This window comes from Hylobates moloch, unplaced genomic scaffold (genome assembly GCF_009828535.3).
Source record: "Hylobates moloch isolate HMO894 unplaced genomic scaffold, HMol_V3 SCAFFOLD_1, whole genome shotgun sequence".
NCBI lineage: Eukaryota > Metazoa > Chordata > Mammalia > Primates > Hylobatidae > Hylobates > Hylobates moloch.
In genome coordinates, this window is record NW_026652276.1 from 8,828,370 (window position 1) to 8,854,248 (window position 25,879).

Consider the following 25,879-nt stretch of genomic DNA (forward strand, 5'->3'; position numbering starts at 1 on the left):
TCCCATCTCAGTTAATGAGTCCAAAGGTAGGAAGTTCCAGAGTTGGTTCATTCAGCCAAACAGTCACCTGGCTGCTTTGCCTCCTCCAGGTGGGCCTTGTGTTACAAGATGGCTGCCATAGCTCCAGGCATCACATCCTCAGGGAGCCATGTGTGAAACAGGAAGGGCAGTTTGTCTTCAAGTATCTGCTGGGGAGGGACAGCTTTTTGACAAGCCTTTAGAAGATGTGCCCTTACTCTCCTTGGCCAGCATCTTAATCTGTTCCAGTTGCTGTAACAAGATACCATATACTGGATGGCTTATAAACAACAGAAGTTTATTTCTCACAGTTCTGGAGGCTGGGAAGTCCAAGATCACGGTGCCAACAGATTCAGCGTCTGCTGAGGGCTGGCTCCCTCTGCTTCAAAGATGGTGCCTTCTTTGATGCATCTTCACAGGACGGAAGGGGCCAGGCAACTCCCTTCCATGGCTTTTTAAAAATTTATTTATTTATTTATTTATTTATTTATTTATTTATTTATTTATTTATTTATTTATTTATTTATTTATTTATTTATTTTGGGGACGGAGCCTCACTCAGTCACCCAGACTGGAGTGCAGTGGCGCAATCTCGGCTCACTGCAGCCTCCCCCTCCCGGGTTCAAGCGATTCTCCTACCTCAGCTTGCTGAGTAGCTGGGATTACAGGCACCTGCCAACACACCCAGCTAATTTTTGTATTTTTAGTAGAGATGGGGTTTCACCATGTTGGCCAGGCTGGTCTCAAACTCCTGACCTCAGGTGATCCACCCACCTTAGCCTCCCAAAGTGCCGGGATTACAGGCATGAGCCACTGTGCCCGGCCCTTTCCACCTCTTTTATAAGGGAAGGCATGAATCCCTCTCACGGAGGCAGTGCCCTCATGTCTTAGTCACTTTCCAAAGGCTCCACCTCTTAAAACTCTCACATTGGGTATTAGGTTCCAATGAATGAATCTAGGGGGACACCAGCACTCACACCACTGCAGCCAGACTATGCCTCATGCCTGTGTCTAACCCACTACTAACAAGGGGCAAGGAACTATCGTGGTAGGTTTTTGCTTTTTCGCTCAAGCTGGTGTGAAGTGGCACAATCTTGGCTCATTGCAACCTCCGCCCCCTAGGTTCAAGTGATTCTCCTGCCTCATCCTCCCGAGTAGCTGGGATTACAGGCGCCTGCTACCACACCTGGCTAATTTTGTATTTTTAGTAGAGACAGGATTTCCCCATGTTGCCCAGGCTGGTCTCGAACTCCTGACCTCAAGTGATCTGCCCGCCTCGGCCTCCCATAGTGCTGGGATTACAGGCGTGAGCCACTGCACCAGGCCTTATGGTAGGTTTTGATCAGTCAACCTTCACTCACTTCTCTGAGCACAGAATGGGTCAGCACTCAAACAGAAGCCCTCCCCTGCCAACCGGGGAGAGGGGCATGAGGGGGTGCAGGAGAGGCAGTCAATAGCGTCTGCCATGGGGTGACTTCAGAACTATTATTTTCAACCCAGCTACCCACAATGCTGATATTTTTGTCTCTTTTCAGCATATGTATCACAGTGAGATGTTCAAGATAGTATTCACCCATGATTTGCCGACTATAGCACACATAAGACATATTTTTGAGCCTTCAAAAATACACCAAGTGAGACACTTTTGTGAAGCTTGGAAGCCGCTTTTTTTTTTTTTTTTTTTGGTTTTGGTTTGTTTTTTGTTTTTTTTCTGAGATGGAGTTTCGCTGTTTCACCCAGGCTAGTGTGAAGTGGCGCAATCTCAGCTCACTGCAACCTTCGCCCCCCGGGTTCAAGCTATTCTCCTGCCTCAGCCTCCCGAATAGCTGGGATTATAGGCGCCTGCCACCACACCCGGCTAATTTTTGTATTTTTAGTAGAGACGGAGTTTTGCCATGTTGGCTAGGCTGGTCTCGAACTCCTCACCTCAAGTGATCCACCCACCTCAGCCTCCCAAAGTGCTAGGATTACAGGCGTGAACCACCACACCCAGCCTTAGAAACTGCATTTTTAAAAGGTGTTCAACAAGTAGTTGAATACCTATTATGTAGGAGACACTGTGCTCTGCATTGAAAAGTGAATCCAAGTCAACCCGTGAAACTTGGTTTCTTTAAACCTCTGTAACCGCAGTGCAGTGTCAGAATCATAGGATGGTGACAGCTTGACGTTGCAACAGTCGGCCTACCTTAGGCTCATTATTGAACTGATGTAGGTGGTGACGTCGGACCTGTCTTTATAGATCTTCAGTCAGGGTTGCATTTAGCTTAGAATTGGATTTTCTTTTTTATTCCTTTGTCTAATCAACTCCATGTTGTATCTGGCTGGGTTGCATCGTTGGAAAAGCACGGGCTCTTAGCTTGCTGAAGTGGATGCTCTGGTTACCTTGGCAGAAAGGCTTTGTAATTTGGAGTTACAGAGCATGGAAACCAAGTCATTTAATCCATAGGGCGGCCTTATTAGGTTCCTGTTCATGAATATAATTTCTCCAGCCTCATTCAGGATTTTGAAGGTGGTCTGTTTTTCTTTTCTTCCTTTTTCTACAGTTAAGATATGTTTAACAATTAGATAAAGAAGGAATAATAGCTAACAGTTGTACTGCGTTGTAAGAGCAAGTGCTTATCAAGTGGTATATTTATCCATATTGCAACTTCCTGGGAATCATCTTTGTCTCATAGTTAGACATATCGAGGGGCCCCGGCCACTGTCCCAAGTGCCAGACCAGGACATCCAGCTGCCCACGAGGCCTCCACCTGGGTGCCTGGGTACATCTCGATCCTCCCCACCCTGAAGCCACCCTCACCCGGACCCTCATCTCCTCCAGTGGGGCCTCTGGTCTCTGCTGCCCCACTGGTCACCTGAATGTTATTCATGGCCCGGGGCCTGTCCTCTATCTTGTAACTGTCCCCGAATCAGGCACTTGGCTTCATCCCCTTCCCAGTCCTTCAGTGCAGGCCTCCGTCCTGGCTCTCCCAGGGAGCTGCTGCAGCCTGTTTCTCCCAGTCCATGCTTCTAAAATGTAGACAGGACCGGGCACAGGGGTTCACGTCTGTAATCCCAGCACTGTGGGAGGCTGAAGGGAGAGGTATTCAAGACCAGGAATTGAGGCTTGAGGCCAGGAATTCAAGACCAGCCTGGGTAACATAGCAAGTCCTCATCTCTACAAAAAAAAAAAGAGGAGAAAACTAGCCGGCCATGGTGACACACACCTTAGTCCTAGCTACTCAGGAGGCCGAGGCAGAAGAATCACCGGAGCCCAGGAGATGGAGGCTGCAGTGAGCTATGATTGCACCACTGCCCTCCAGCCTGGGTGACAGAGTGAGGCCCAATCTCAAAATAAATTTTAAAACGATAAAATATAGAACAGAGTGTGTTTGCTCTGTCTAGTCCTTGCCCTTGGGCCAGACTTCTGCCTCTGTGGCACCATAGACAAGACCTTGGGGTCTGACCCCTTTCCTCCCAGCCTGCAGCAGGCAGGATTACCCCTCACCGTCCCGCCCAGCCACAGCAACCCCCCAACCCCGACATGGCTGCCTGTGCAGAGAGGAAGTCCCCGTGTCCCAAGGCCAGGACATCAGAAATGGAGTTATCCCTTTGGAGGTGCTACATTTGCGCTGATTCAGCTGTGCCCCCAAATCGCCTAAGAGACTGGAAAGTATTCATTGCAAGTACAGTTGGTCAGTGAAGTCTGCAACTGTGAAAGCAAAAAGGGAATGTTTCCCTTTTTAAATCATAAGATTGATGAAATGCTGATTTTTCCTTCAAAATGAGAATTTACAGCTACTCCCACTGCACAGATGAATGTTCCTGAGTTTGAATATTGAAACGTTGAGGGCTATGGAAATTACCCTGCTGGGGTAATGAGACACAGTTGGGACATTCCTATCAACTTGGTGGTGGATGCATCAGGTTCTAGGTTCTTGTTTGCCAAGTGTGTGTGGGGAAAGCATATATTGGATTTTGAGTCCATTCAGGCATTTCTTTATGTTTTGGGGAAAAACATAAGCATGCTGGTCTTTCCCAAGAAATGAAGACGATGGCAGTGTATCCTGTGGCCTGGAGCCTGCCGCTGAGACGGGTGCAGGGCTGGCTTGCACTGTATATTCCTGGACACAGCAGCCACCCTTGATAAGAACAAGAAGCCTTGACTTAGGGAATTGGAATGATTGTCATCTGAGATCTTTTCCTTTTCTTTTTTACAACCTTTGATTTCAGGGCTCCTGTATCAGGAATACCGAGATAAATCGACTCTCCAAGAAATCGAAACCAGGAGGCAACAGGATGCAGAAATACAAGACAATACCAATGGGTCCCCGGCCAGTGAGGACGCTCCGGAGGAGGAAGAGGAAGAGGAAGAGGAGGAAGAGGAGCCAGCCAGCCCACCAGAGAGGAAGGCTCTGCCCCAGATCTGCCTGCTCAGTAACCCCCACTCAAGGTTCAACCTCTGGCAGGATCTTCCCGAGATCCGGAGCAGCGGGGTGCTTGAGATCCTACAGCCCGAAGAGATTAAGCTGCAGGAGGTAACAGGCGCCGAGGGGCAGGGGCTCCCCACAGCACACCGGGGTGGCCCTCACTGCTGGGGGTGAGGCTTCCTCTAGGGAGTGAGGTGCCCTGGCTGGTTCACCAGAGGAATCGCTGCCAGGGTTGTCCATCTAGAACGTGCAGAAAAATAAACATGGTTTCACAGGCAGCAAGAGACACCCAGCTACCTTCTAGGACAGCTCACCCCCAGCATTGAGCATCTGAAGCATTGCTGTCTGATGCGATAGTAGGATCACAGTTTTTCCACCCTTTGTTATCATCATTGCGTATTTCCGTCACGCGTGAATGCCATGGCACTAGGCAATGCTGAGCTCACTGTGACTATGCCATAGCTCCAGTTATCTGTGGTTGACGGAGGTCTGCCATATCTCTTTGCATTCACGATCTTATCCCACCACTTTCTTTTGGGGCTGTCTGAACTTTGGATGAATGGGTTCTCTGAAGGAAGTCCCTCAGCTTGCCCACCTGCTTCTGAAATGCTGCAGAAATCTGGGATTCGTGTCTCTGGCCCCTTCATTTGATGGTTCAGGTGGACTTCAGTGACGGTAAATTAGGCTGAGGCAAAATCCTTGAGTTGCTTGATAGTTTGTTGTTAGCAGGGAGAAATAATCAGTTAAAAACAGTAACAAATGAATGAGAAATTTAAGTGTTTTAGTGGAACAAAGATTATTTGAGTATTAAGGGAAAATTTGTGGTATAGAGAAACAAGCGTATGGTCAGGAGTAAACAGGAAGAATGGTGGAGAGAAATTGTGAATATGCAAGTTTGTGCTAATTGTGAAATTTTGGCTGGGCGCGGTGGCTCACGCTTGTAATCCCAGCACTTTGGGAGGCCGAGGCGGGCAGATCACCAGATCAGGAGATCGAGACCACGTGGAAACCCTGTCTCTACTAAAAATATAAAAAATTAGCCGGGCGTGGTGGTGGGCGCCTGTAATCCCAGCTATTCGGAGAGGCTGAGGCAGGAGAATGGCGTGAACCCGGGAGGCGGAGCTTGCAGTGAGCTGAGATCGCGCCACTGCACTCCAGCCTGGGTGACAGAGCGAGACTCCGTCTCAAAAAAAAAAAAAAAAAGAAATTTAAAAAGTGGGTACAGAAGAGAAAAAAAAAGAAGAGATTTGGTTTTTATAAGCACTTGGTCCACTCAGTTACATCATTTGTGTCCTCTTCCGCTCCGTCTCACCCTCACCGCACTCACCTGCATTCCTCGCGCTGGTCCAAACCCATCCTTGTACTTGTTTCTTGTGGCAGCTGTGGTTCCACAAGTCCTGCCTTTCCCTATCCCCCATTGCTCCTGTGCTAGATTCTACAGAAACATTTGCTCTTGTTTATTTAAAACATGAAACAGTAGCCTATATACACTATTAATGACCCAAACTGTGAATTGTTCTGGACCAGCATCATATACCTGAGGCTTGGGTTTTACGATGAATGGAGTTGCTACTAGGCAAGGCTTGATAAAAGTGGATTTTTGAAGGGCCGCCTAGGCTTCACCTGGGTGTTGTGCCCAGTAGAGTGTGGAAAATGTTTAGACTTTGACATCCTTCCTAACTTGTGAGCAGTGATTTGTAAATGGCTGCATCGATTTATGTTTTGATAAAACTTCTAATGTAAAACTTAGAAATAAGACTGGGTGCAGTGGCTCACGCCTGTAATCCCAGCACTTTGGGAGGCTGAGGCTGGTGGATCACGAGGTCAGGAGTTTGAGACCAGCCTGGCCAAGATGGTGAAACCCAGTCTCTACTAAAAATACAAAAGTTAGCCGGGCACTGTGGCAGGCGCCTGTAATCCCAGCTACTTGGGAGGCTGAGGTAGGAGAATGGCTTGAACTCGGGAGGTTGCAGTGAGCCAAGAGCACGCCACTGCACTCTAGCCGGGGTGACAGAGCAAGACTCCGTCTCAAAAAAAAAAAAAAAAAAACTTAGAAATAAATCCTAGTAGAACTTAAACACATGTTAGAAACCTGTTACAACATAAGCAAAGCTAAAAGCAGAAAAAGGGCCCTTGTCATAAATGGAGAGCAAACAGTGAAGAAGCATGAAAAACAAACAGCACCAAATTAGTGGCAAATTTAACAGCAAACAAATCCATTACGATACATGCAAACGGCTTAAACTCCTCCATTAAAAGACAGAAATTCTTCAATTGAGGCTCGGTGTGGTGGCTCACACCTGTAATCCCAGCACTTTGGGAGGCCGGGGTGGGCAGATCACCTGAGGTCAGGAGTTCAAGACCACCCTGGCCAACGTGGCAAAACCACATCTCTACAAATATACAAAAATTAGCCGGGTGAGCCAGGCATGGTGGCTCATGCCTGTAATCTCAGCACTTTCGGAGGCCAAGGTGGGTGGATCACTTAAGGTCAGGAGTTCAAGACCAGCCTGGCGAATGTGGTGAAACCCTGTATTTACTAAAAATACAAAAATTAGCTGGGTGTGGTGGTGCCCGCCTATCATCCTAGCTACTCTACTCAGGAGGCTGAGGCAGGAGAATCCCTCGAACCCTGGAGGCAGAGGTTGCAGTGAGCCAAGATCACGCAGCTGCACCCCAGCCTGGGCCACAGAGTGAGGCTCTGTCTCAAAATAAATAAATAAATAAATAAATAAATAAATAAATAAATAAATAAAATAATTAATTAACCGGGTGTAGTGTCGGGTGCCTGTAGTCCCAGCTACTCAGGAGGCTGAGGCAGGAGAATCATTTAAACCCAGGAGGTGGAGGTTGCAGTGCGCTGAGATGGTGCCACTGCCCTCTGGCCTGGGTGACAGAGCAAGACTCTGTCTCAAAAAATAAAAATAAAAACAGAAATTATCCACTTGATTAGAAATCTAAACCCATTATATTATCAGACAGAGTAGAATTCAGGGCACGAAAAATTACCCAAGTGAACAGAGTCATCTTGTTTTGTCATCTTATTCATCTACTAAAAATACAAAAAATTAGCCAGGCGTGGTGGCGGGTCCCTGTAATCCCAGCTACTCGGGAGGCTGAGACAGGAGAATCGCTTGAACCCGGGAGGCGGAGGTTGCAGTGAGCCAAGATCGCACCATTGCACTCCAGCCCGGGCGACAGTGCAAGACTCCAACTCAGAAAAAAAATAAAAAGTTTTACAATTAAATACGTAACTCCTCTATGCACTTTCATTGTTTAAAAAAATATAAACAATGCAAATGTGTCCAGCCCATTTCTTGGATCGTAGGTTTTCACTGGAGGACCAGCTTTATCTACTTCATCTCTCCTGATTAGACACAGCCATAATATATCATCTAATTTTGGAATTTAGACACCTATGCAGACTAAGGGCAAAATCCTTATAGATTTTTACAGAGTTTTCCACTTCTTTTAGTTTCAGCACATTCAGTAGCAGCGTGGTTTTGGTGATGGTTTTTAGCAACTTGCCTTCCCTGGACTCTTCAGAGCTTTCAGCTCCGTTTTCATAAAAACAACTCCCTTTCCACTGAGAATTCATGGGTTTTTATCATTAAATGATACAACTGCATCACATGTACCACTGGCTTGAATAAGTTCGAGGAATGCGAGTGACAGTGGGTGCATCCTCACCAGATGGGGAGAGAGGTGGGCAGGTAGCCTCTGCCCTGAGCACCTGGTGGATCCTTGCACAGCCTGGTGGGTAGCAGAGTATGGGGTATTCAGCCAGTGGGTTGAGTGGAGGTTGCTCAGGAGAGTTTGTGTGTGCAAGCATCTCTGTGCACATCTGAGACCAGCTATAGCCTGGAAGTGGAACTGCTGGTCCTGAATGAAGTGCATTTTAAATGGTGATAGACTCTGCCCAATTGCCATTCAAAAAGGCAGTGCAAGTGTCACATTGCTACCAGCAGTGCAAGAGCGGCCATTTGCACGCACCCTCCCTAGCCCTGCTGTCAAACTTCTAACTTGTTGGGTGAAACACTGTATCTTGTCTTACCCTTGCCCGTCCTTGATGACTTGTAAATTTGAGCATCTTTTCACATGTTTATTGCCTGTTCCCATTTCTTTATCAATGCCTGTTCTTATCTTTTCCCCCTTTTCTATTGAGTTCTTTACATTTATCTTCTTGATTTGTAGCAGCTTTTTATACCTTCTGGATATTAATTCTTTTTTTTAAGATTTTCAAATGTTTTCTCCTGCATGATAATATAAGGGATGCAATTTATGCACACAGTCACTGGTGCCCAACTGCCTAGGTTTCTCAGCTCCGCTACTTCTTAGCTGTGTGACCTTAGGCAAATTACTTAACTTCTCTGTGCCTTATCTGTAAGATGGGAATCCTAGTACCTACCTCTCAGGCTTGTGCAGATTGAATAAATAACACAGATAAGGAGCTGAAGACAGTGCGTGGCAAAAAGCTGACATTGTCAAGGGCTTATGTGCCCTCTCACTTGTTCTTTTTCCATTTTGAAAGCAAATCTGTCAGTACTTTTATTTATTTAAACCTAATCTTTGGATGTTGTGTCTTATGATTGGAAAGGCTGTTCCCAAGACGTACACTTTACAGTGAGAAGGTAATAGCTGGAAACTGTTATGAACTGGACAAAAAAATAGAGCGGAAGGCAGGGTACAGCAGCTCTTGCCTGTAATCCCAGCACTTTGGGAGGCCAAGGCGGGTAGATCACCTGAGGTCGGGAGTTCGAGACCAGCCTGATCAACATGGTGAAACCCCCGTCTCTACTAAAAATACAAAAATTAGCTGGGCATGGTGGTGTGCGCCTGTAGTCCCAGCTACTTGGGAGGCTGAGGCAGGAGAATCACTTGAACCTGGGAGGCAGAGGTTGCAGTGAGCCAAGATTGTGCCACTGCACTCCAGCCTGGCAACAGAGTGAGACTCCACCTCAGAAAAAATAAATAAATAAATAGAGCAGAATCTGCCAGAAACAAGAGGAGACATTGCCATGCACACTCCACTATCCTACAGGAGTGGGACAGAGCAGGGAGATGGGGAATCAGAAAAAAATAGTTAGGTTGGTTGAAAAGATTTGTACTGAACTTTATACTCTCTAGAGCTGCCCTGCCCGCTCTGGCAGCCACTAGCCACACGTGGCTGCTGAACACAACATGTAGTGAATCCAGTTGAGATGCAGTGTGTGTGTAAAATGCACACCAAATTCCAAAGAATAGGAAGAATTGGAAGAGATAAATATAAAATTAAATGAACTTCTGAGATGCCAGCTTGAGACATTAGGGGAAAACACAACAAACACTCCTAAGGAGAACAGAGAGGACAGAGACCCAAGAAGATACTATGCAAAAGTCTTGATAAGATGAATGATTAGAAGAAACAGATGAATAATTTTCTAGGAAAATATAAGCTACTACCAATGGAATCAAAAGTAAAAATTTTAAATACACATAAATATACCAGTAACCCCCAAAAATCACCTACAGGAAAGATGTTGCACCCAGAGGACTCATGTTCAAATCCCAGGAGAGCCAGGGAGTCCAGTGTTACTTAGGCTGGCCTGCAGCAGAGCTGTCCGGTGGAATTCCCTGCCTTGATGAAAATGTTCTTTTTTTGGAGACAGAATCTTGCTCTGTTGCCCAGGCTGGAGAGCAGTGGCACAATCTTGGCTTGCTGCAGCCTCTGCCTCCCAGGCTCAGGCGATTCTTCTGCTTCAGCCTCCGGAGTAGCTGGGATTACAGGTGTGCGCCACCACGCCCGGGTAATTTTTGTATTTTTAGTAGAGAGGGGGTTTCACCATGTTGGTCAGGCTGGTCTTGAACTCCTGACCTCGTGATCCACCCACCTCAGCCTCCCAAAGTGCTGGGATTACAGGCGTGAGCCACTGCGCCTGGCCAGAAATGTTCTTTTGTATTTTATTATTATTATTTTTTGAGACAGTCTCACTCTGTCATCCAGGCTGGAGTGCAGTGGCACAATCTTGGTTCGCTGTAACCTCAGCCTCCTGGGTTCAAACGATTCTTGTGCCTCAGCCTCCCAAGTGGCTGAGACTACAGGTGCACACCACTACACAAGGCTAATTTTTCTATTTTTGGTAGAGATAGGGTTTCATCATGTTGGCCAGGCTGGTCTCAAGCTCCTGAGCTCAAGTGATCTGCCTGCCTCAGCCTCCCAAAGTGCTGAGACAGGTGTGAGGCACCCTGCCTGGCAGTGATGGAACATTCTACATCATGTCTCCAATAGTCACTAGCTCCGTGTGGCTACCAAGCATTTGAAACTGGTCAGTGCAACTAAGGAACTGAATGTTTAATTCCACCCGGTTTAAACAAACATCAGTTTAGCCACATGTTGCTACTGTCTTGATCAGCGTAAGTCTAGAGCAGAGATCATCAAACTTTCTGTTAAAGGGCCAGATAATAAATGTGTTAGGCTTTGTAGACCATACTGTGTCAAAACTACCCAGCTTTGTCATTGTGGTGTGACAGCAGCTATAGACACTATGTAAAGGAATGAGCGTGGCTGTGTTCCAGTAAAACTTTATTTACAAATACAAGGGGCCAGCCCATGGGCTGTAGTTTGCTGACCCCTGGTCTAAAGCATGGAAAAGAGAAATACACAAATTATTTGAACATAGTATAATATTGATAACCAGATCTGGAAATTACAGTACAAACACATACAAAATTATTTTATTTTATTTTACTTTTATTTTTTGAGACGGACTCTCACTCTGTTGCCCAGGCTGGAGTGCAGTGGCAGGATCTCGGCTCACTACAACCTCTGCCTCCTGAGTTCAAGTGATCCTCCTGCCTCAGCCTCCCAAGTAACTGGATTACAGGCGTGTGCCACCATGCCCAGCTAATTTTTTGTGTTTTTAGTAGAGACAGGGTTTCACTGTGTTAGCCAGGATGATCTCAATCTCCTGATCTTGTGATCATCCGCCTCAGGCCTCCCAAAGTGCTAGGATTACAGGCATGAGTCACCACGCCCGGCTACAAAATTATTTTAATCCACAATAATAATAGAAGAGTCTATATATATATATAGTCAATATACAGTCAAGAGCACTGTTCTCTCAGTAATCAATAGAACTGGGAGACATAAAATCAGTAAGGTTATAGAAGAATCGGCCACCATCAACCCAATGGAACTAATAAACATTCCTAGAACACTCTCCCCAACAGTAGCAGAATACACATTGTTTTCAAGTGCAAATAGAACTGTCACCAAGGTAAAGCATAACTCTCCTTAACACATTTAAAAGAATTGACATTATAGAAAGTATGTTCTCTGACCCTAATGGAATTACACTAGAAATCAGTAACAAAGATAACAGAAAATCTCCAAACACTTGGAAATTAACACACTTCTCAATAATCCCTGGGTCAAGGAGGAAGTTGCAAGGAGAGTTATAAATATTTTGAAGTGACTGAAAATGAATCCACAGCGTACCAAAGTTGGTGGGATGCAGCAAAAGCAATGTTTCAAAGGAGATTTATAGCATTATGCTTATTTAGGAAAGCAGATAGCTTTCAAAACAATAACCTAAGCTTTCATATTAAGAAACTGGGCCGGGGAAAGGGCAAAACCAGAGCAAGTGGAAGGAAAGAAATAATACATATGAGAGCCAGAATCAACAACATGGAACATTTTTTAAAATAAAGAGAAAATCAGTAAAACCAAAATTGAATTCTTTGAAAAGATTAATAAAATTAATAAATCAGTATCAAGATTGACAAAAAAAGAGAAGATATAAATGACCAATATCAGAAACAAAAAAGGAGACGTGATGAATCCTAGAGACATTTAAAGGGTAATAAGGAAATATTATGAACAATTCTACACACATAAATTTGACAACTTAAATGAAATAGACCAATGCCCCAAACTGAAAGCTACCAAAACTCACCCCAAATGAAATAAATAACCTGAATAGTCTTGTGACTGTTAAAGAAATTAATTTCTTACGTAAAATCTTTCAAAATATGCCATCTGTAGGCCCATAAGTTTACAATGGCGAATCCTACCAACCATTTAAAGTAGAAAATAGTATGAATTTTCCCCATTCTTTTTGAAAACATAGAAGAAGGAATGCTTCCCAACTTTTTATAAGGCCAGCATCACCTGACAGAAAAATCAGAGAAAGACAATATAAGAATAGTAAACTACAAACCAGTATTCCTCATGAATGTATATTTTTAAATTCTCAGTAAGAAATATTAGCAATTCAAATCCAGCAATGTATAAAAAGAGCAATATGGCATGAGTGAGTGGAGTTCATCCTGGGAATGCAAGGTTAGTTAAATATTTGAAAATCAATCAATGTAACCCACCATATTAACAGTCTAAACAAGAAAAAAAAAACTGCATGGCTACTACAACAATTGATGCAGGAAAAGCATTTGACAAAATTCAGTATTCAGTCATCATTAAAATTTTCAGCAAGGGAGGAATACAAGGGAAATTCCTGGACCTGATAAGGCACATCTACCAAAAACCTACAGCAAACATCATACTTAATGGTGAAGGACTGAATGCTTTTCCCCTAAGATTAGGAACAAGGGAAGGCTGTCTGTTCCTTCACTGCTCCCATTCCTATTCAACATCATTGTGAAAATCCTAGCCAGTGCAATAAGGCAAGAAAAAGAAATAAAAGACATATAGATTAGAAAGGAATAAGTAAAACTGCCGCATTCACAGATGACATGTTTACTTGAAAAATCCCAAAGAATCTACCAAAAAAAACCTCTTAGAACTAATAGTGATTTTTAGCAAGGTTGCCGGATACGAGGCCAACACACAAATATCAGTCATATTACTATATTCTAGCAATGAACAATTAGAAACAAATTGAAATTATCATACCATTTACAATAGCTGCCCCCAAAATGAAATAGTTAGGTATAAATCTAACAAAATGTGGACAGGGTCTCTGTGCTGAAAACCGCAAATCAGTGAGGAGAGAGATCAAATAAAATGTAAATAAATCAAGAGACAAACTGTTCATGGATTGAAAGATTCAACATAGTAAAGATGTTAATTCTCTTCCCATTTTTATCTATACATTAAATGCAACTCCAATCAAAATCCCAGCATTTTGTGTGGTCATAGACAAAATTATCCTAAAATTTATCAGAAAAGGCAAGATAACTAGAATAGCCCTGAACAGTTTTCAAAAATAATAAAGCTGGAGAGGTCATACTATCTGATTTTAAGACAACTAAAATGTTTACAGTAATCAAGGCAGTGGGGTATTCATGAAATTACAGACACATAGATCAGTGGAACAGAAAAGAAAGTTCAGAAATAAACCCACACAAGTATGGTTGATTGATTTTTGGCAAAAGGACAAAAGCAAATTAATGGAAAAAGGACAGTCTTTTCAACAAATATTGAACACTGATGCTGGAACCATTGGATATATATATGCAAAAACGTTAACCTCAATCTAAACCTCATGCCTCATACAAAAATTAACTCAAAATGGATCATGGATCTAAATGTAAAATGCAAAACTTTAAAACTTTTAGAGGAAAACATAGGAGAAAACCTTCATTACCTGAGGTTAGGCAAAGAGTTCTCAGATACAACACCAAATTCAATCATGCATAAACAAAAAAATTGATCAGTTGGTCTTGATCAGAGTTAAAAACTTTTGCTCTGCAAAAGACACTGTTAAGAGAATGAAAAGAGAAGCTACAGATGGGGAGGATAATTTGCAAATTATTAAACTGATAAAGGACTTGCATCCGGAATACACAAGAACTCAAAACTCAACAGTAAAAAAACAGCAATCCAATTTAAAAATGAGCAAAAGACTTAAATAGATACTTCAACAAAGCAGATCTACAGAAGGCAAGAAAGTAATAACACACTTGCTTAAAAAAGCTTTAAAATCATGGCAGTCCCAAGTGCTGGTGTGCACACACAGCATACATTGCTAAAACTCTCCTACATGGCTGGTGAGGTCACAAAATGGTGCAGCCACTCTGAGAGTTGGTGGTTTCTTACCAAGTTAAACGTGCACTTATCATACTACCCAACAGCCCTGCCCCTGTAGCAGTGTCTTATCAGTGGCACTGTTGACTTTGGGGCTGGATAATTCTTTGTTGCGGGGGCTGTCTTGTGCATCACAGGATGTCTAGCACAGGGGTCCCCAACCCCCACCCCCCTCCCCATACAGCAGGAGGTGAGTGGCAGGTGAGCAACCAAAGCTTAATCTACATTTACAGCTGTACTTCTCATAGGAGTGAGAACCCTACTGTGAACTGCACATGCGAGGGATCCAGGTTGTGCCCTGCTTATGAGACTCTAATTTCACCTTATGAAAATCTGATACCTGATGATCTGAGGTAGAACAGTTTCATCCACCCCCCTCCCACCCCTGGTCTGTGGAAGAATTGTCTTTCACAAAACCAGTCCCTGATGCTAAAAAAAACTGGAGACCATGGTCTAGCAGCATCCTTAGCCACTACTCACTAGGTGCAACCCTCCCGCCAGTCATGACAAGCAAAATTGTCTCTAAACCTAGTTGAATGTCCCCGGAGACCAAAATTGCTCCTGGTTGGGAATCACTGCCCTAGAGAAATAATAACTTATATTCACAGAAAAACATGTACATGAATGCTTGCTTATAATCACCAAAGACTGGCAACAAGCCAAAGGTTCTTCAACAGATAGAGAGAAAATAAACCAGTACATCTGTATGGTGGTGTGTACCACGCAATAAAAAGGAAGAAACTACTCATATGCGACAGCATCGACATTTCTCAAAGGCATCTTGTTGAGTGAAAGAAACGAGAAAGGTTACATACTGTGTGGTTCCTTTTCTGTGACATTCTGAAAGAGACCACACTAGTGGCGGAAAACAGATCTCATTGGCAAAGAGTGGTTGCCAGGGGTGAAGGATGCGGGGAGCGTAGCAAGATGGGATGGTTGCCCAAGAGTTAGGTGTGGGGGGAGTGTGGGGAGACGGGATGGCTGAGGGGGTTGTGGGGAGTGTTGGAACTGTGCATCCTCATTATATTGTGGGTTACACGAACCTGCAGATACGTTAGAATTCATAGAACTATACCCCCCCCAAAAGTCCACTTTTTACTGCATGATAATTTTGTTATGCAGTAAAACATCAAAAAGATTGAATATCTTCCATCTTACTGTGTTTGACCTAACAAAATAAGTATTACCCCCTCCAAAAAAAAATTAAAACGCAGATCTATCTCGCCGTGAATTAAGGTAAAAAAAATTACATAAAACATAAGCAAATCAAATCTGGAGATAGATTAAATGAATCATATACATTAAGCAAGGATGAGTTAATGCAAAGATAGTTTAATATTTAGATGTTTGGGGCCAAAATTTCATACTGATAGGCCAGAGGAGAAAAATACACGGATCTTCAAAGAGGATGGAAAAGAAAGGAGTACACTATTACCATCTAGATAAGACTCAGAGGGATACTTTTTTGAGATTTATAAAGAAAATTTCAAATTTATAGCAAAATCATACCTAATAAAAAACTGTTTGTGGTAATAAAGGCAAGACACAGTGCCTGCTAACACGATTCAGTGTTGCCCTGGAAGCTCTATCCAGGGTAATAAGATGAGGAAAGGAGTAGGAGAGAAAGCCGGAAAGAAGGAATGTCTTTATCTACCATTATCTACCAGTTATGGTTTCCTACTTAAAAAACCCGAGGGAATCAAATAAAAGCACTGGACCTGATAAGGCAGTTCCCGGAGGTGGCTGGTTGTTAAAATAAACATGCAAAAATTAGTTGTTTTCATATATGTCATCAAAACCCAGATTTCAGTCAATTAGAAAGCTCTGTCAATAAGAAAAACATGAGCCCAAAGAAAACTGGGCAAAGCAATTCACATTTTAAAAGTACAAATGGGTCAGATGAGAATATGTCCTGGCAATGAAAAAAAAAAAAAAGAAACAAAAGCAAAAAAAGTACAAATGATGCAGAGTATGGTGGCTCATGCTTATAATCCCAGCACTTTGGGAGGCTAAGGTAGGAGGAGTGGTTTTAGCCCAGGAGTCCGAGACCAGCCTGGGCAACATCGCAAGACCCTATCTCCACAAAAATAAATAAATAAAATTTTAATACAAATGACCAGTGACTACATGAAAAAAGAAAAAAAATCAAACTCACTAACAGTCATACAAGTATAAACTTAAGCAGCATTGAGGTACCATCTGTTTCTCAAAATGACAAGAGACTTTTAAATATATATATTCAAAACCTAGTGTTGAGGGACTCTAAATGAGCACTTTCAAACACAGCTGATAAGAAGAGTATATTTGTATCAAAACCCCAGTAATAATATATTTGTATACTTCCTAGTGCTTCTATTTCTAGAAATTTATCTTGCAAAAATTCAGACGTGCACAAATATTTATTTATTAGCATGTTCATCCCAGCAAAAAGTTAGGGGAAGAATAGGGAAGAAACTTATATGCCCAATGGCAGGGGAATTGTTTAGTAAAATAATATACAGCTGTTTAAAGATGCAAACATTTTATTTATTTTATTTTTTATTTTTTTTTTGTGACAGAGTCTCACTCTGTCGCCCAGGCTAGAGTGCAGTGGTGCGATCTCGGCTCACTGAAGCCTCCACCTACTGGGTTCAAGCAATTCTCCTGCCTCAGCCTCCCGAGTAGCTGGGATTACAAGCACCCACCGCAACACCTGGCTAATTTTTTGTATTTTTGGTAGAGATAGAATTTCACCATGTTGGTCAGGCTGGTGTCGAACTCTTGTCCTCAGGTGATCTCCCTGCCTCGGCCTCCCAAAGTGTGGAGATTACAGGCATGAGCCACCGTGCCTGGCCCAAAGATGCAAACATTTAAAAACGTGTTTTTAAAAAATGAATAACGTGAATGTCCAAGATATATAAAGTTTTTAAAAAAGCAAAATAGAACATTTCATCTATAGTGAGAAGGCATAGAAAATAAAGATTTTTTTTACTTTCTTTTATGCATGTTTGCAAATTCCAGTGAATCGGATGTAGATTTTTAAAAATAAATGAGGCTGACCTAACTGATGTGCAATCCAGTCACGTTTCGTAGTGAATAATGTGAGCACGCGGCCTTCAGTGTGTCACTCTGATTTTTTATCTTCTTTTTATGTTAAAGACCTTCATGTGCTTCTCTTTTGTTAATATCTGGTAACGGACACAAAACCGGGATCTTCAGATTGTATGTTCCAAATCAGTGACTTCTGTATCAGATCTTTTTTTCAGTCTATTTATCAAAGCAAGACAGGCAACTTGGACTGCCAGCACAATCTGTTGTCAGGAACTCTCTTTTTCTTTAGCTACAAAAGCAGCAGGTCGCGCTGAATTACTGTTCACACAGGGAAAACACCCTACAATGATGGCCTTTTGGTAGGCTTAATCAGTGGGGGGGAGCCAGGATTTCAGAACAAAATACTATGGTATGTTTTCCTCCTTTTAATGTACAAATTATCTAGCTGAAACGGAAAAGCGTTCCCGTGTAGGACTTTCTCAGCTTATTAATAGTTTGTTGTTTTTGTTTGTTTTTTTATTTAGAGACAAGGTCTCACTCTGTGGCCCAGGTGGGAGTGCAGTGGTGCCATCACAGCTCAGTGAAGCCTTGAACTCCTGGGCTCAAGCTGTCCTCCTGCCTCAGCCTCTCAAGTAGCTGGAACTACAGGTGTGCACCACCACCCCAGGCTAATTTTTAAAAATTTTTTGAAGAGATGGGGTCTTGCTGTGTGCCTGGGCTATTCTCGAACTCCTGGGCTCAAGCAATCCTCCTGCCTCAGCCTCCCAAAGTGCTGGGATTATAGGCGTGAGCCACCATGCTGGGCCTCAGTTTTTGTTTTTTAATTTGTCCTGAAGCTCTTGGTCCCACCCTTTTGGGGATGGTGTTTTAGTTACTGTTTGAGAACCCAACAGTTGGAGGAAATAATTAGGCATAGATTCAAATTAAAAGGTTGGGAAGAGGCTGGGTGTGGTGGCTTACGCCTGTAATCCCAGCACTTTGGGAGACCGAAGCAGGTGGATCACCTGAGGTTAGGAGTTCGAGACCAGCCTGGCCAATATGGTGAAACCCCATCTCTACTAAAAATACAAAAATTAGCCTGGCATGGTGGCACGTGCCTGTAGTTCCAGCTACTCAGGAGGCTGAGGCAGGAGAATCACTTGAACCCAGGAGGCAGAGCTAGAGAAAGATGGACTTGTCACGGTTCCTGGTCTTGGTGGGCTGGGCGTGGAGCTGGAATAGTGAGCAGGGGTGATGTGAGGCTCTCCAGGGGAGCAGGGACACACACTTGCATGTGCACAGCCTGTCCAGGCTGGGGGGGTGCGGCTTGGCCCCTGCACACCCAGACAGGACTTATGGCTTTGTCCTGCTGGGGGGCGAGAAGCAAGGGGCCCTGCGGTCGCCTGGTGCAGCCTAACCATAGGGAGGCGAATTGTCTTTTCTTTCGGTAGATGATGGGTCTTGCCGTGTTGCCCAGACTATAATTTTTGCAGCTGTAAGTTGCGATGCAGTTCAGTCTGCATCTGTACAGCCTCTGACATACAGAGTTGTATTTTTGTTGTTTTCTAGCTTGTTTTCACAACTTAAGCGTGTTTACTTCCCCCACCCCCAAAAGAAAATTCTGCATTTTAGAAAGAAATTACTTAGGATTTTAATATGATGGACCTCTATCCAAAAAATTAAATTGTGATTATTATTTAATTTACCAACTGTTACTGAATTATATATTTTTCTGTTTAGATTAAACCCTCAACAATTCAGCAGATGAGTCCTACAGTGGGAGATGGCAGGGAGTTTTTCTTGATGCTTGGAGGTGGATGTGGCCATTACCTAAAACATCAGCTAGGTGTTAGAAAGCAAATACCAATACCTATTTTAACAAAGTAGCAAAGTAGGCAGGTAGCATTTTTTTTAATTAATCTTCTGTTTAAAAAATGTATGCACCTGATAGGAAGTTCAGAAGGTGCAAAAGGGCTCTCAGTGAAAGTCTTTCTCCCACTCCTGTCCTGGGCCACCCAGTTCCCTCGTCGGACACATTCAGGTGTGTGTGTGTGTGTGTGTGTATGTGTGTGTGCACGCCCACTACTATTAAAATATTGATCATATCTTTCCATCTCCATCCAAACAGAGCACCCTCATTTTTGCAGTTTTCTGGGCTCCATTGTTTAGATGTTCCATAATGTATTTAACCCATCCCCGTTGATGGATGTTTGCAGTTGGAAATACCGGGTACCAAGAGTGTTCATTGCAGCATTATTTATACTAATGGAAGATTGAACATCTACACAGTAGAATGCTAAGGGAATTGCTAAGTGGGATTGTTGGGTGAAAGGTTAAATGTTCTTTAAATTTTGAGAGGGTATCGCCTAATTGCCTTCACACACTAGCCACATATGAGTGTGCCTGTCCCCTGCCACTAATGTGGTGCATTACCCAGCTATTTTATCTTTACCCAATGTGCTGGATTAAAAATTGTATCTCATCACAGTTTTTGTTTTGTTTTGTTTTAAGACAGAGTCTCGCTCTGTCACTTAGGCTGGAGTGCAGTGGCACGATCTCAGCTCGCTACAACCTCCACCTCCCAGGTTCAAGCGATTCTTCCACCTCAGCCTCCTGAGTAGCTGGGATTACAGACACCGGCCACCATGCCCGGCTAATTTTTTATATTTTTAGTAGAGACGGGGTTTCACCATGTTGGCCAGGCTGGTCTCGAACTCCTGGCCTCAGGTGATCCACCCGCCTGGGCCTCCCAAAGTACTGGGATTACAGGTGTGAGCCACTGCACCCGGCCTCGTTGTGGTTTTAACATAACATTTCTCTTGCCGTGAGGCAGGCTGAACATGTTCTCAGGCATGTGTCTTTTTAAATTTACACACACTTATTTTAGCATGTAAACATTTTTGCAAATGATTTTATTAACAGGTCATCTTGAGAAAACTTAGTAATTGGCATTTGTGATGTGTGTGAGCGCCGAGGCTTGGGTTTGGGCCCCCAGCGCCTGCATCCCATGGCTGCGTTGAATATGTGACTCCCCTCGTCCCTTAGCAACCCGAGGGGTTAGCTGTCACTCCCCCAGCAGACAGCCAAGCCCCCACTCCCCACGCTGCTCACGGGACCTGCTCAGTCCAGCCTCGAATTCACTAAAGACTGCGCTGCAGCGGGCTGGGCTCGGGCTCTGACTCTGGAGTCCGACTTCATCATCATTGTCTGCAGAAGAAGGATAGCCTTTGAGGGGTTTCTTCTTCACTGGAAGCCTTTTAAAGTCACTTCTGTGCATCCTGATGCCTGCAGCGTATAAATGACTGCACCAGCAGCAGGCACCGAGGCATCTCTGTGACCTTGCTGTTGAGTCATCCTGGGGAACAGAGGATGCGAATCACCCCAGGGCGGCTGCAGCAAGAGGACTCTGAGGGGCCAGAGCGAGAGTGGAGAGCTTGGTAGCGCCCTGTCGCCCCTGGCTCTGGCTCTGACCCCAGCTGCTAGAGGAGAGAGAGGAGTGGGCCATGGTGATCCCCACACCACACACACCCCAGCCACTGCCCTGCCGAGGACAGACTGAGGCCGGGTCTTCAGCAGGCCCAGGTGGCTCTGACAGCTCCCACCAGCATACTGGAGACACGGAGCCTGGATGGTAGGGCCTGTGCTGAGGTGTCACGGTGATGTCCCCACGGCCTCTAAGGGAGTCCAGGAAGGATGCCGTAGACCCTTAGCATTCTGCCTGGCCTTCTCTTCATCCCCTCCCTCCCTCCAGGCAAAAGCCAGTGAACTAAGCTGGGCTCCAGGCCAGCACCCTGATGTCCAGGACTGGGGGTGACCCGTGTGGGAAGGACCTGGCACACGGGTGGATGGGAAGGGACCTCCCAGAACCCTTGTGGGGAAGGGGCTATGTTTTGTTTCCTGGCCGTGAGGAAGGGGGAGGGCAGCCAGTGAGCCTGCCCTTCAGTCCGCGGTCTGCTGGCCTTTGGCTGCGACGCCTACAGATGTCACCCTGGTGACACAGCTGCACCACCGCATCACAGCACATCGAAGCTCACAGCATCAGAGACAGCAGTGATTTGTTAACACAGGGGTCGGGAGAAGCCAAAAAAACAACTCAAATCAGGCTGGAATGCACGGCACAGGGGTCCACGGAGAACCCTAAATCATAAGGAGACCGTGTAGGTAAAGAGCCGGGAGGAGAAATCGTGCAGCCTTGAGCTTTGCTGATGGTGGGGAACGAAGGGTTGATCTGAGTGCGGAGGCAGGAGTGGGACTCCAAGGACAGACACTGTGGGCCTGGCCAACCAGGCAGCATGGCCCGTGTTTGACCGTGAACTGCAGGACAAGCTGAACTGCCTTAAAAAACAGGGAACTGGGACGCGCGGGCTGCGTGAAAGCCCGTCGCTCTTTGGGTGTTAGGGCTGGCGAAGCTTCCACCTTTCTCTGTCAGGAGCAGGTTGGCTTCCTGCAGACTTTTCTTGGTGTCCGGGTTCCTCTTTTGTGACCTCTTGCTGATGGGTCGGGCGTCTCCTTTGTTTTTCAAATGTGTCACTTGAACAGGGTGGTGTAGGCGGCCCTAACTCCAGGACCTGGCTGATCCTGAGGCCGCAGGACGTCACCACCCCAGAGCAGCCCCGTGAACCGTGCTGCCTGAGAGGGGGCCTGCTCACCTGGCCTCAGGCCCTGGTCCTGCCCCTGCGGGCAGCGTGGCTCCCAGTGCCTCTGTGGGTGATTGTGTGAGAGCATGTGTGTGTTGAGTGAATGTGAGTGAATGTGTATATGAGTGACTGTGAGAGCATGTGTGTGAAAAACAAAGGAGACCCCTGACCCATCAGCAAGAGGTCACAAAAGAGGAGCCTGAAGAAAGTCCAGGCTGGACCGGAGTTGAATCTTCACAAGGAATCCAGGCCAGGAATGGGCTTAGGAAAGCCACCAAGTGTGACGTGAATACGGGCAGATAGCAACAGAGATGAGACGCCATTCCTAGACCAAGCGGAGATTCAGACAATCGGGTCCAGGCTCCATGCGCATTCCCTGAGGAGGAGCTTCTGTAGCAATGACACACACGTTCACACGCACCCTCATACACACACATTCACACAGTCACATACTCTCATTCACACACATTCACACTCACCTTCATATTCACCCACTGTCACACACTCTTTCACACACATTCACACTCACACATTCACACCCACCTTCATACTCATTTACAGTCACACACAATGCATTCACACACACATTCACACCCACCCTCATACACATTCACTCACATACTCATTCACACACGTTCACACACATACACCCATTCACACTCACATTCACACCCATGCTCACACATATTCACACTGTCACACACATGCATTCACACACACACACATTCACTTACATGCTCTCACAGCCATACCCATATACCCATTCGCTCACATTCACTTACACACACGCTCTGTCACAATCACACCCATATACGCATTCGCTCACATTCACTTACACACACGCTGTCACACAGCCACACCCACATACCCATTCACTCACATTCACTTACACATGTCTTCAGTCACAACCATATACCCATTCACTCACATTCACTTACACACGTCTTCACACAATCACACCCATATACACATTCACTCACATTCACTTACACACTCTCACAGTCACACCCATATACACATTCACCCACAATCTCCCACACATGCACTCTCATTCCTTAATGCTCACACCCTGACTCGCATATGTGTATGCACACATACACTCATTCCCACTCACCCTCACAGGCTCACACTTCCTTCCGCTACCCTGGGACGAAAGTGCCACGGGAAGGCAGTCTTCCATGTTCACAGCTGAGTGCCCAGTGCCTAGACCGGTACCTGGTGCTCAGCAGATGCTCAATGAGCATTTGTGGAATGAAGGAATGAACGAGTGAATGAATGAAGAGCGAGCAGAGCCTGGATCCCTCGTCCCCTCTATGCTGCCATGTAGAGGCTTAAATGAGAACAAAAGTAGTATCAATAAGGAAAAGATAGCCATATCGACATGACAAACAATTTGACATACAAAATGAAGACAAACCTCCTGGAAGCTAAAATTCACAGGTGACATTGCCTGCAAATGGATGAGGAGGGGTGAGAGCTCTGGGGAATGAGACTCAGCCATTCCGATTAGCAGGGATTCAGGCCAAGGCCCACAGCTGAAAGGCCCTACCTGCCATTTCCCCCGGCCCTGAAGATCAGGACAGAGATGCTCTCGGCCAGAAGATCCAGGTGATCCAGAGCTAGGGTGTCATCCCAGGTGTCTCTAGCAGGCGTCCTTCAGGGCCATGTGGTTTAATGGCATGCTTTTCTGTGATGTGGCGCTGTGGGCATGGGGGTTTTCCCCTTGGTGTCATTCGTATCAGTTTTGTGAGTATGTTTGCTTGGAACTTGTGAGCTGTAACTGCTTGACATTTTCTTAGGAAACAAATTTAGCAGCAGGAAAATGAATTCATAACAGCATCTGTAGCAGAGAAGCTTCCAGGAAACTGGCTGCCCGTCATAGCCTCACTTTTGTGTCGGTGGACACTGGCCAACCCGGGGTCTGCTGCCAGTCAGCGCTGGGCTGCAGTTCTGCTGCTGTGAGGCCCGCTGCTGTGTGCTTGCTGTGGCTGCTTTTTAGGGAGATGAGGCAGATGTGACGTGGGGATGGCCACAGAGAGGCCACAGGCTTATTTCAGCATCTCATCTCTGACTGACGGAGAGGCCACAGGCTCATTTCAGCATCTCATCTCTGACTGTCGCTGTCTCAAGTCAGGTGCAGACACTGGGGGCCGGGTGGGCCCCGGCTGCTGATGGTGGTTCGGGGTCTGCAGTTGGCCGCTGGCCCTGGAGTGACGTCAGTGTGAACTCTCTGTGGGGTGGGTGTTCCCAGCTTCCAGATTCGTCCCTTATTTTAGAGTGCTCTGCCAGGTGGGTGGGTGAGCAGAGCTTTGCAGGGAAGCAGCAGTGAGAGCTCCTGCAGGCGGGCATCAAACGCCCAGCAAACCCCTGTGCTGCCTGGGAGGTGGCAGCATCTCCACTCCTCCAGCATCCAGCCATGTGACTTTCGGGACGCAACTTCGCTTCTCTGTGTCTGTTTCCTTTTGGTAAAACGGGAGCTTCTGTCTGTCCTTCCTGGGGTACCTGGGAGGATTAAGTGAAACAGCCTGCAAAACCCCACCACTCCAGGGCCCACTGCGTTCTAGGAACAAATGCCTCTAACGCTGGAGCTCCTGCTTTCATGCAAAGCCCTGAGCCCTGGGTCAGGGCTCTGATAAGTGGAGAAACCGGAGGGTGGCCCTAAAAGGAGGGAGGCAGGGAATGGGCAGGACCCTGGCGGAGGGGCCAGAGCCCCACCCCCACCCCCACCCCCTACCCCATCCCTATCCTCACCCCTGCCCCCACCCCTAACCCCACGCTCACCCTCACCCCCACCCCTACTCCCACCCTTACCCCTACCCTCACCCCCACTCCTACCCACACTCTCACCCCTACCCTCACCCACACCCCTACCCCCACCCTCACCCCTACCCTCACCCTTACCCCCACCCTCACCCCTACCCTCACCCTCACCCTTACCCCCACCCTCACCCCTACTACCCTCACCCTCACCCTACCCTCGCCCTCACCCCTATCCTCACCCTCACCCCACCCCTACCCCCACCCTTACCCCTACTCCTACCCCCACTCTCACCCCTACCCTCACCCTCACCCCTACCCTCACCTCCACCCCTACCCTCACCCTCAACCTCACCCCTACCCTCACCCCTACCCTTCCCCCACTCTCACCCCTACCCTACCCTCACCCTCACCCCTATCTTCACCCCCTCCCCTACCCTCACCCTCACCCTTACCTTCACCCTCACCCCTATGCTCACCCTCACCCCTACCTCACCCTCACCCCTACCCCCACCCTCACCCTGCCTTCACCCTCACCCTCACCCCTACCCTCACCCCTACCTTCACCCTCACCCCTACCCCCACCCTCCCTCACCCCTACCCTCACCCCTACCTTCACCCTCACCCCCACGTCTGTCCCCACCCTCACCCCTACCCTGGGCTCTTCACTACTCTGTTTCCATCCCTCCTCTGTGGCCATAACAAATTACCAGAAACCGGGTGGCAGAGGATGACAGGAATTGATTCTCCCACGGCCTGGGCAGGCCGTGCTCCCTCTGACAGCTCTGCAGAGGATCTTTCTGGCCAACTCCAACTGCTGGTGGCTGCATCAGTCCCATCTCTGTCTGTGCCTTCTCTGTGTGTCTGTGTCACATTGTCAAATCTCCCTCGGCCTCTTTTATAAAGACACCCATCATTGGTTTGGGGCCAATCTTAACCCAGGATGATCTCATCTTGAGCTCCTTGACTCAATTATGTCTGCACAGACCCTTTTCCCAAATAAGGTCCCATTCACAGGTACTGGG

General features: G+C 46.1%; 1 protein-coding gene across 2 annotated transcripts in view; it reads left to right on the forward strand.

The window, feature by feature from the left end:
* NGEF (neuronal guanine nucleotide exchange factor) overlaps positions 1-25,879 on the forward strand; it is a 92,184-nt gene that overhangs the window by 48,920 nt on the left and 17,385 nt on the right. For both annotated transcript variants that reach the window (XM_058437147.1, XM_032753773.2), the window contains one exon: positions 4,231-4,535. In XM_058437147.1, the coding sequence (XP_058293130.1) occupies positions 4,231-4,535 (305 nt within the window). The remainder of the gene's footprint in view (positions 1-4,230; positions 4,536-25,879) is intronic.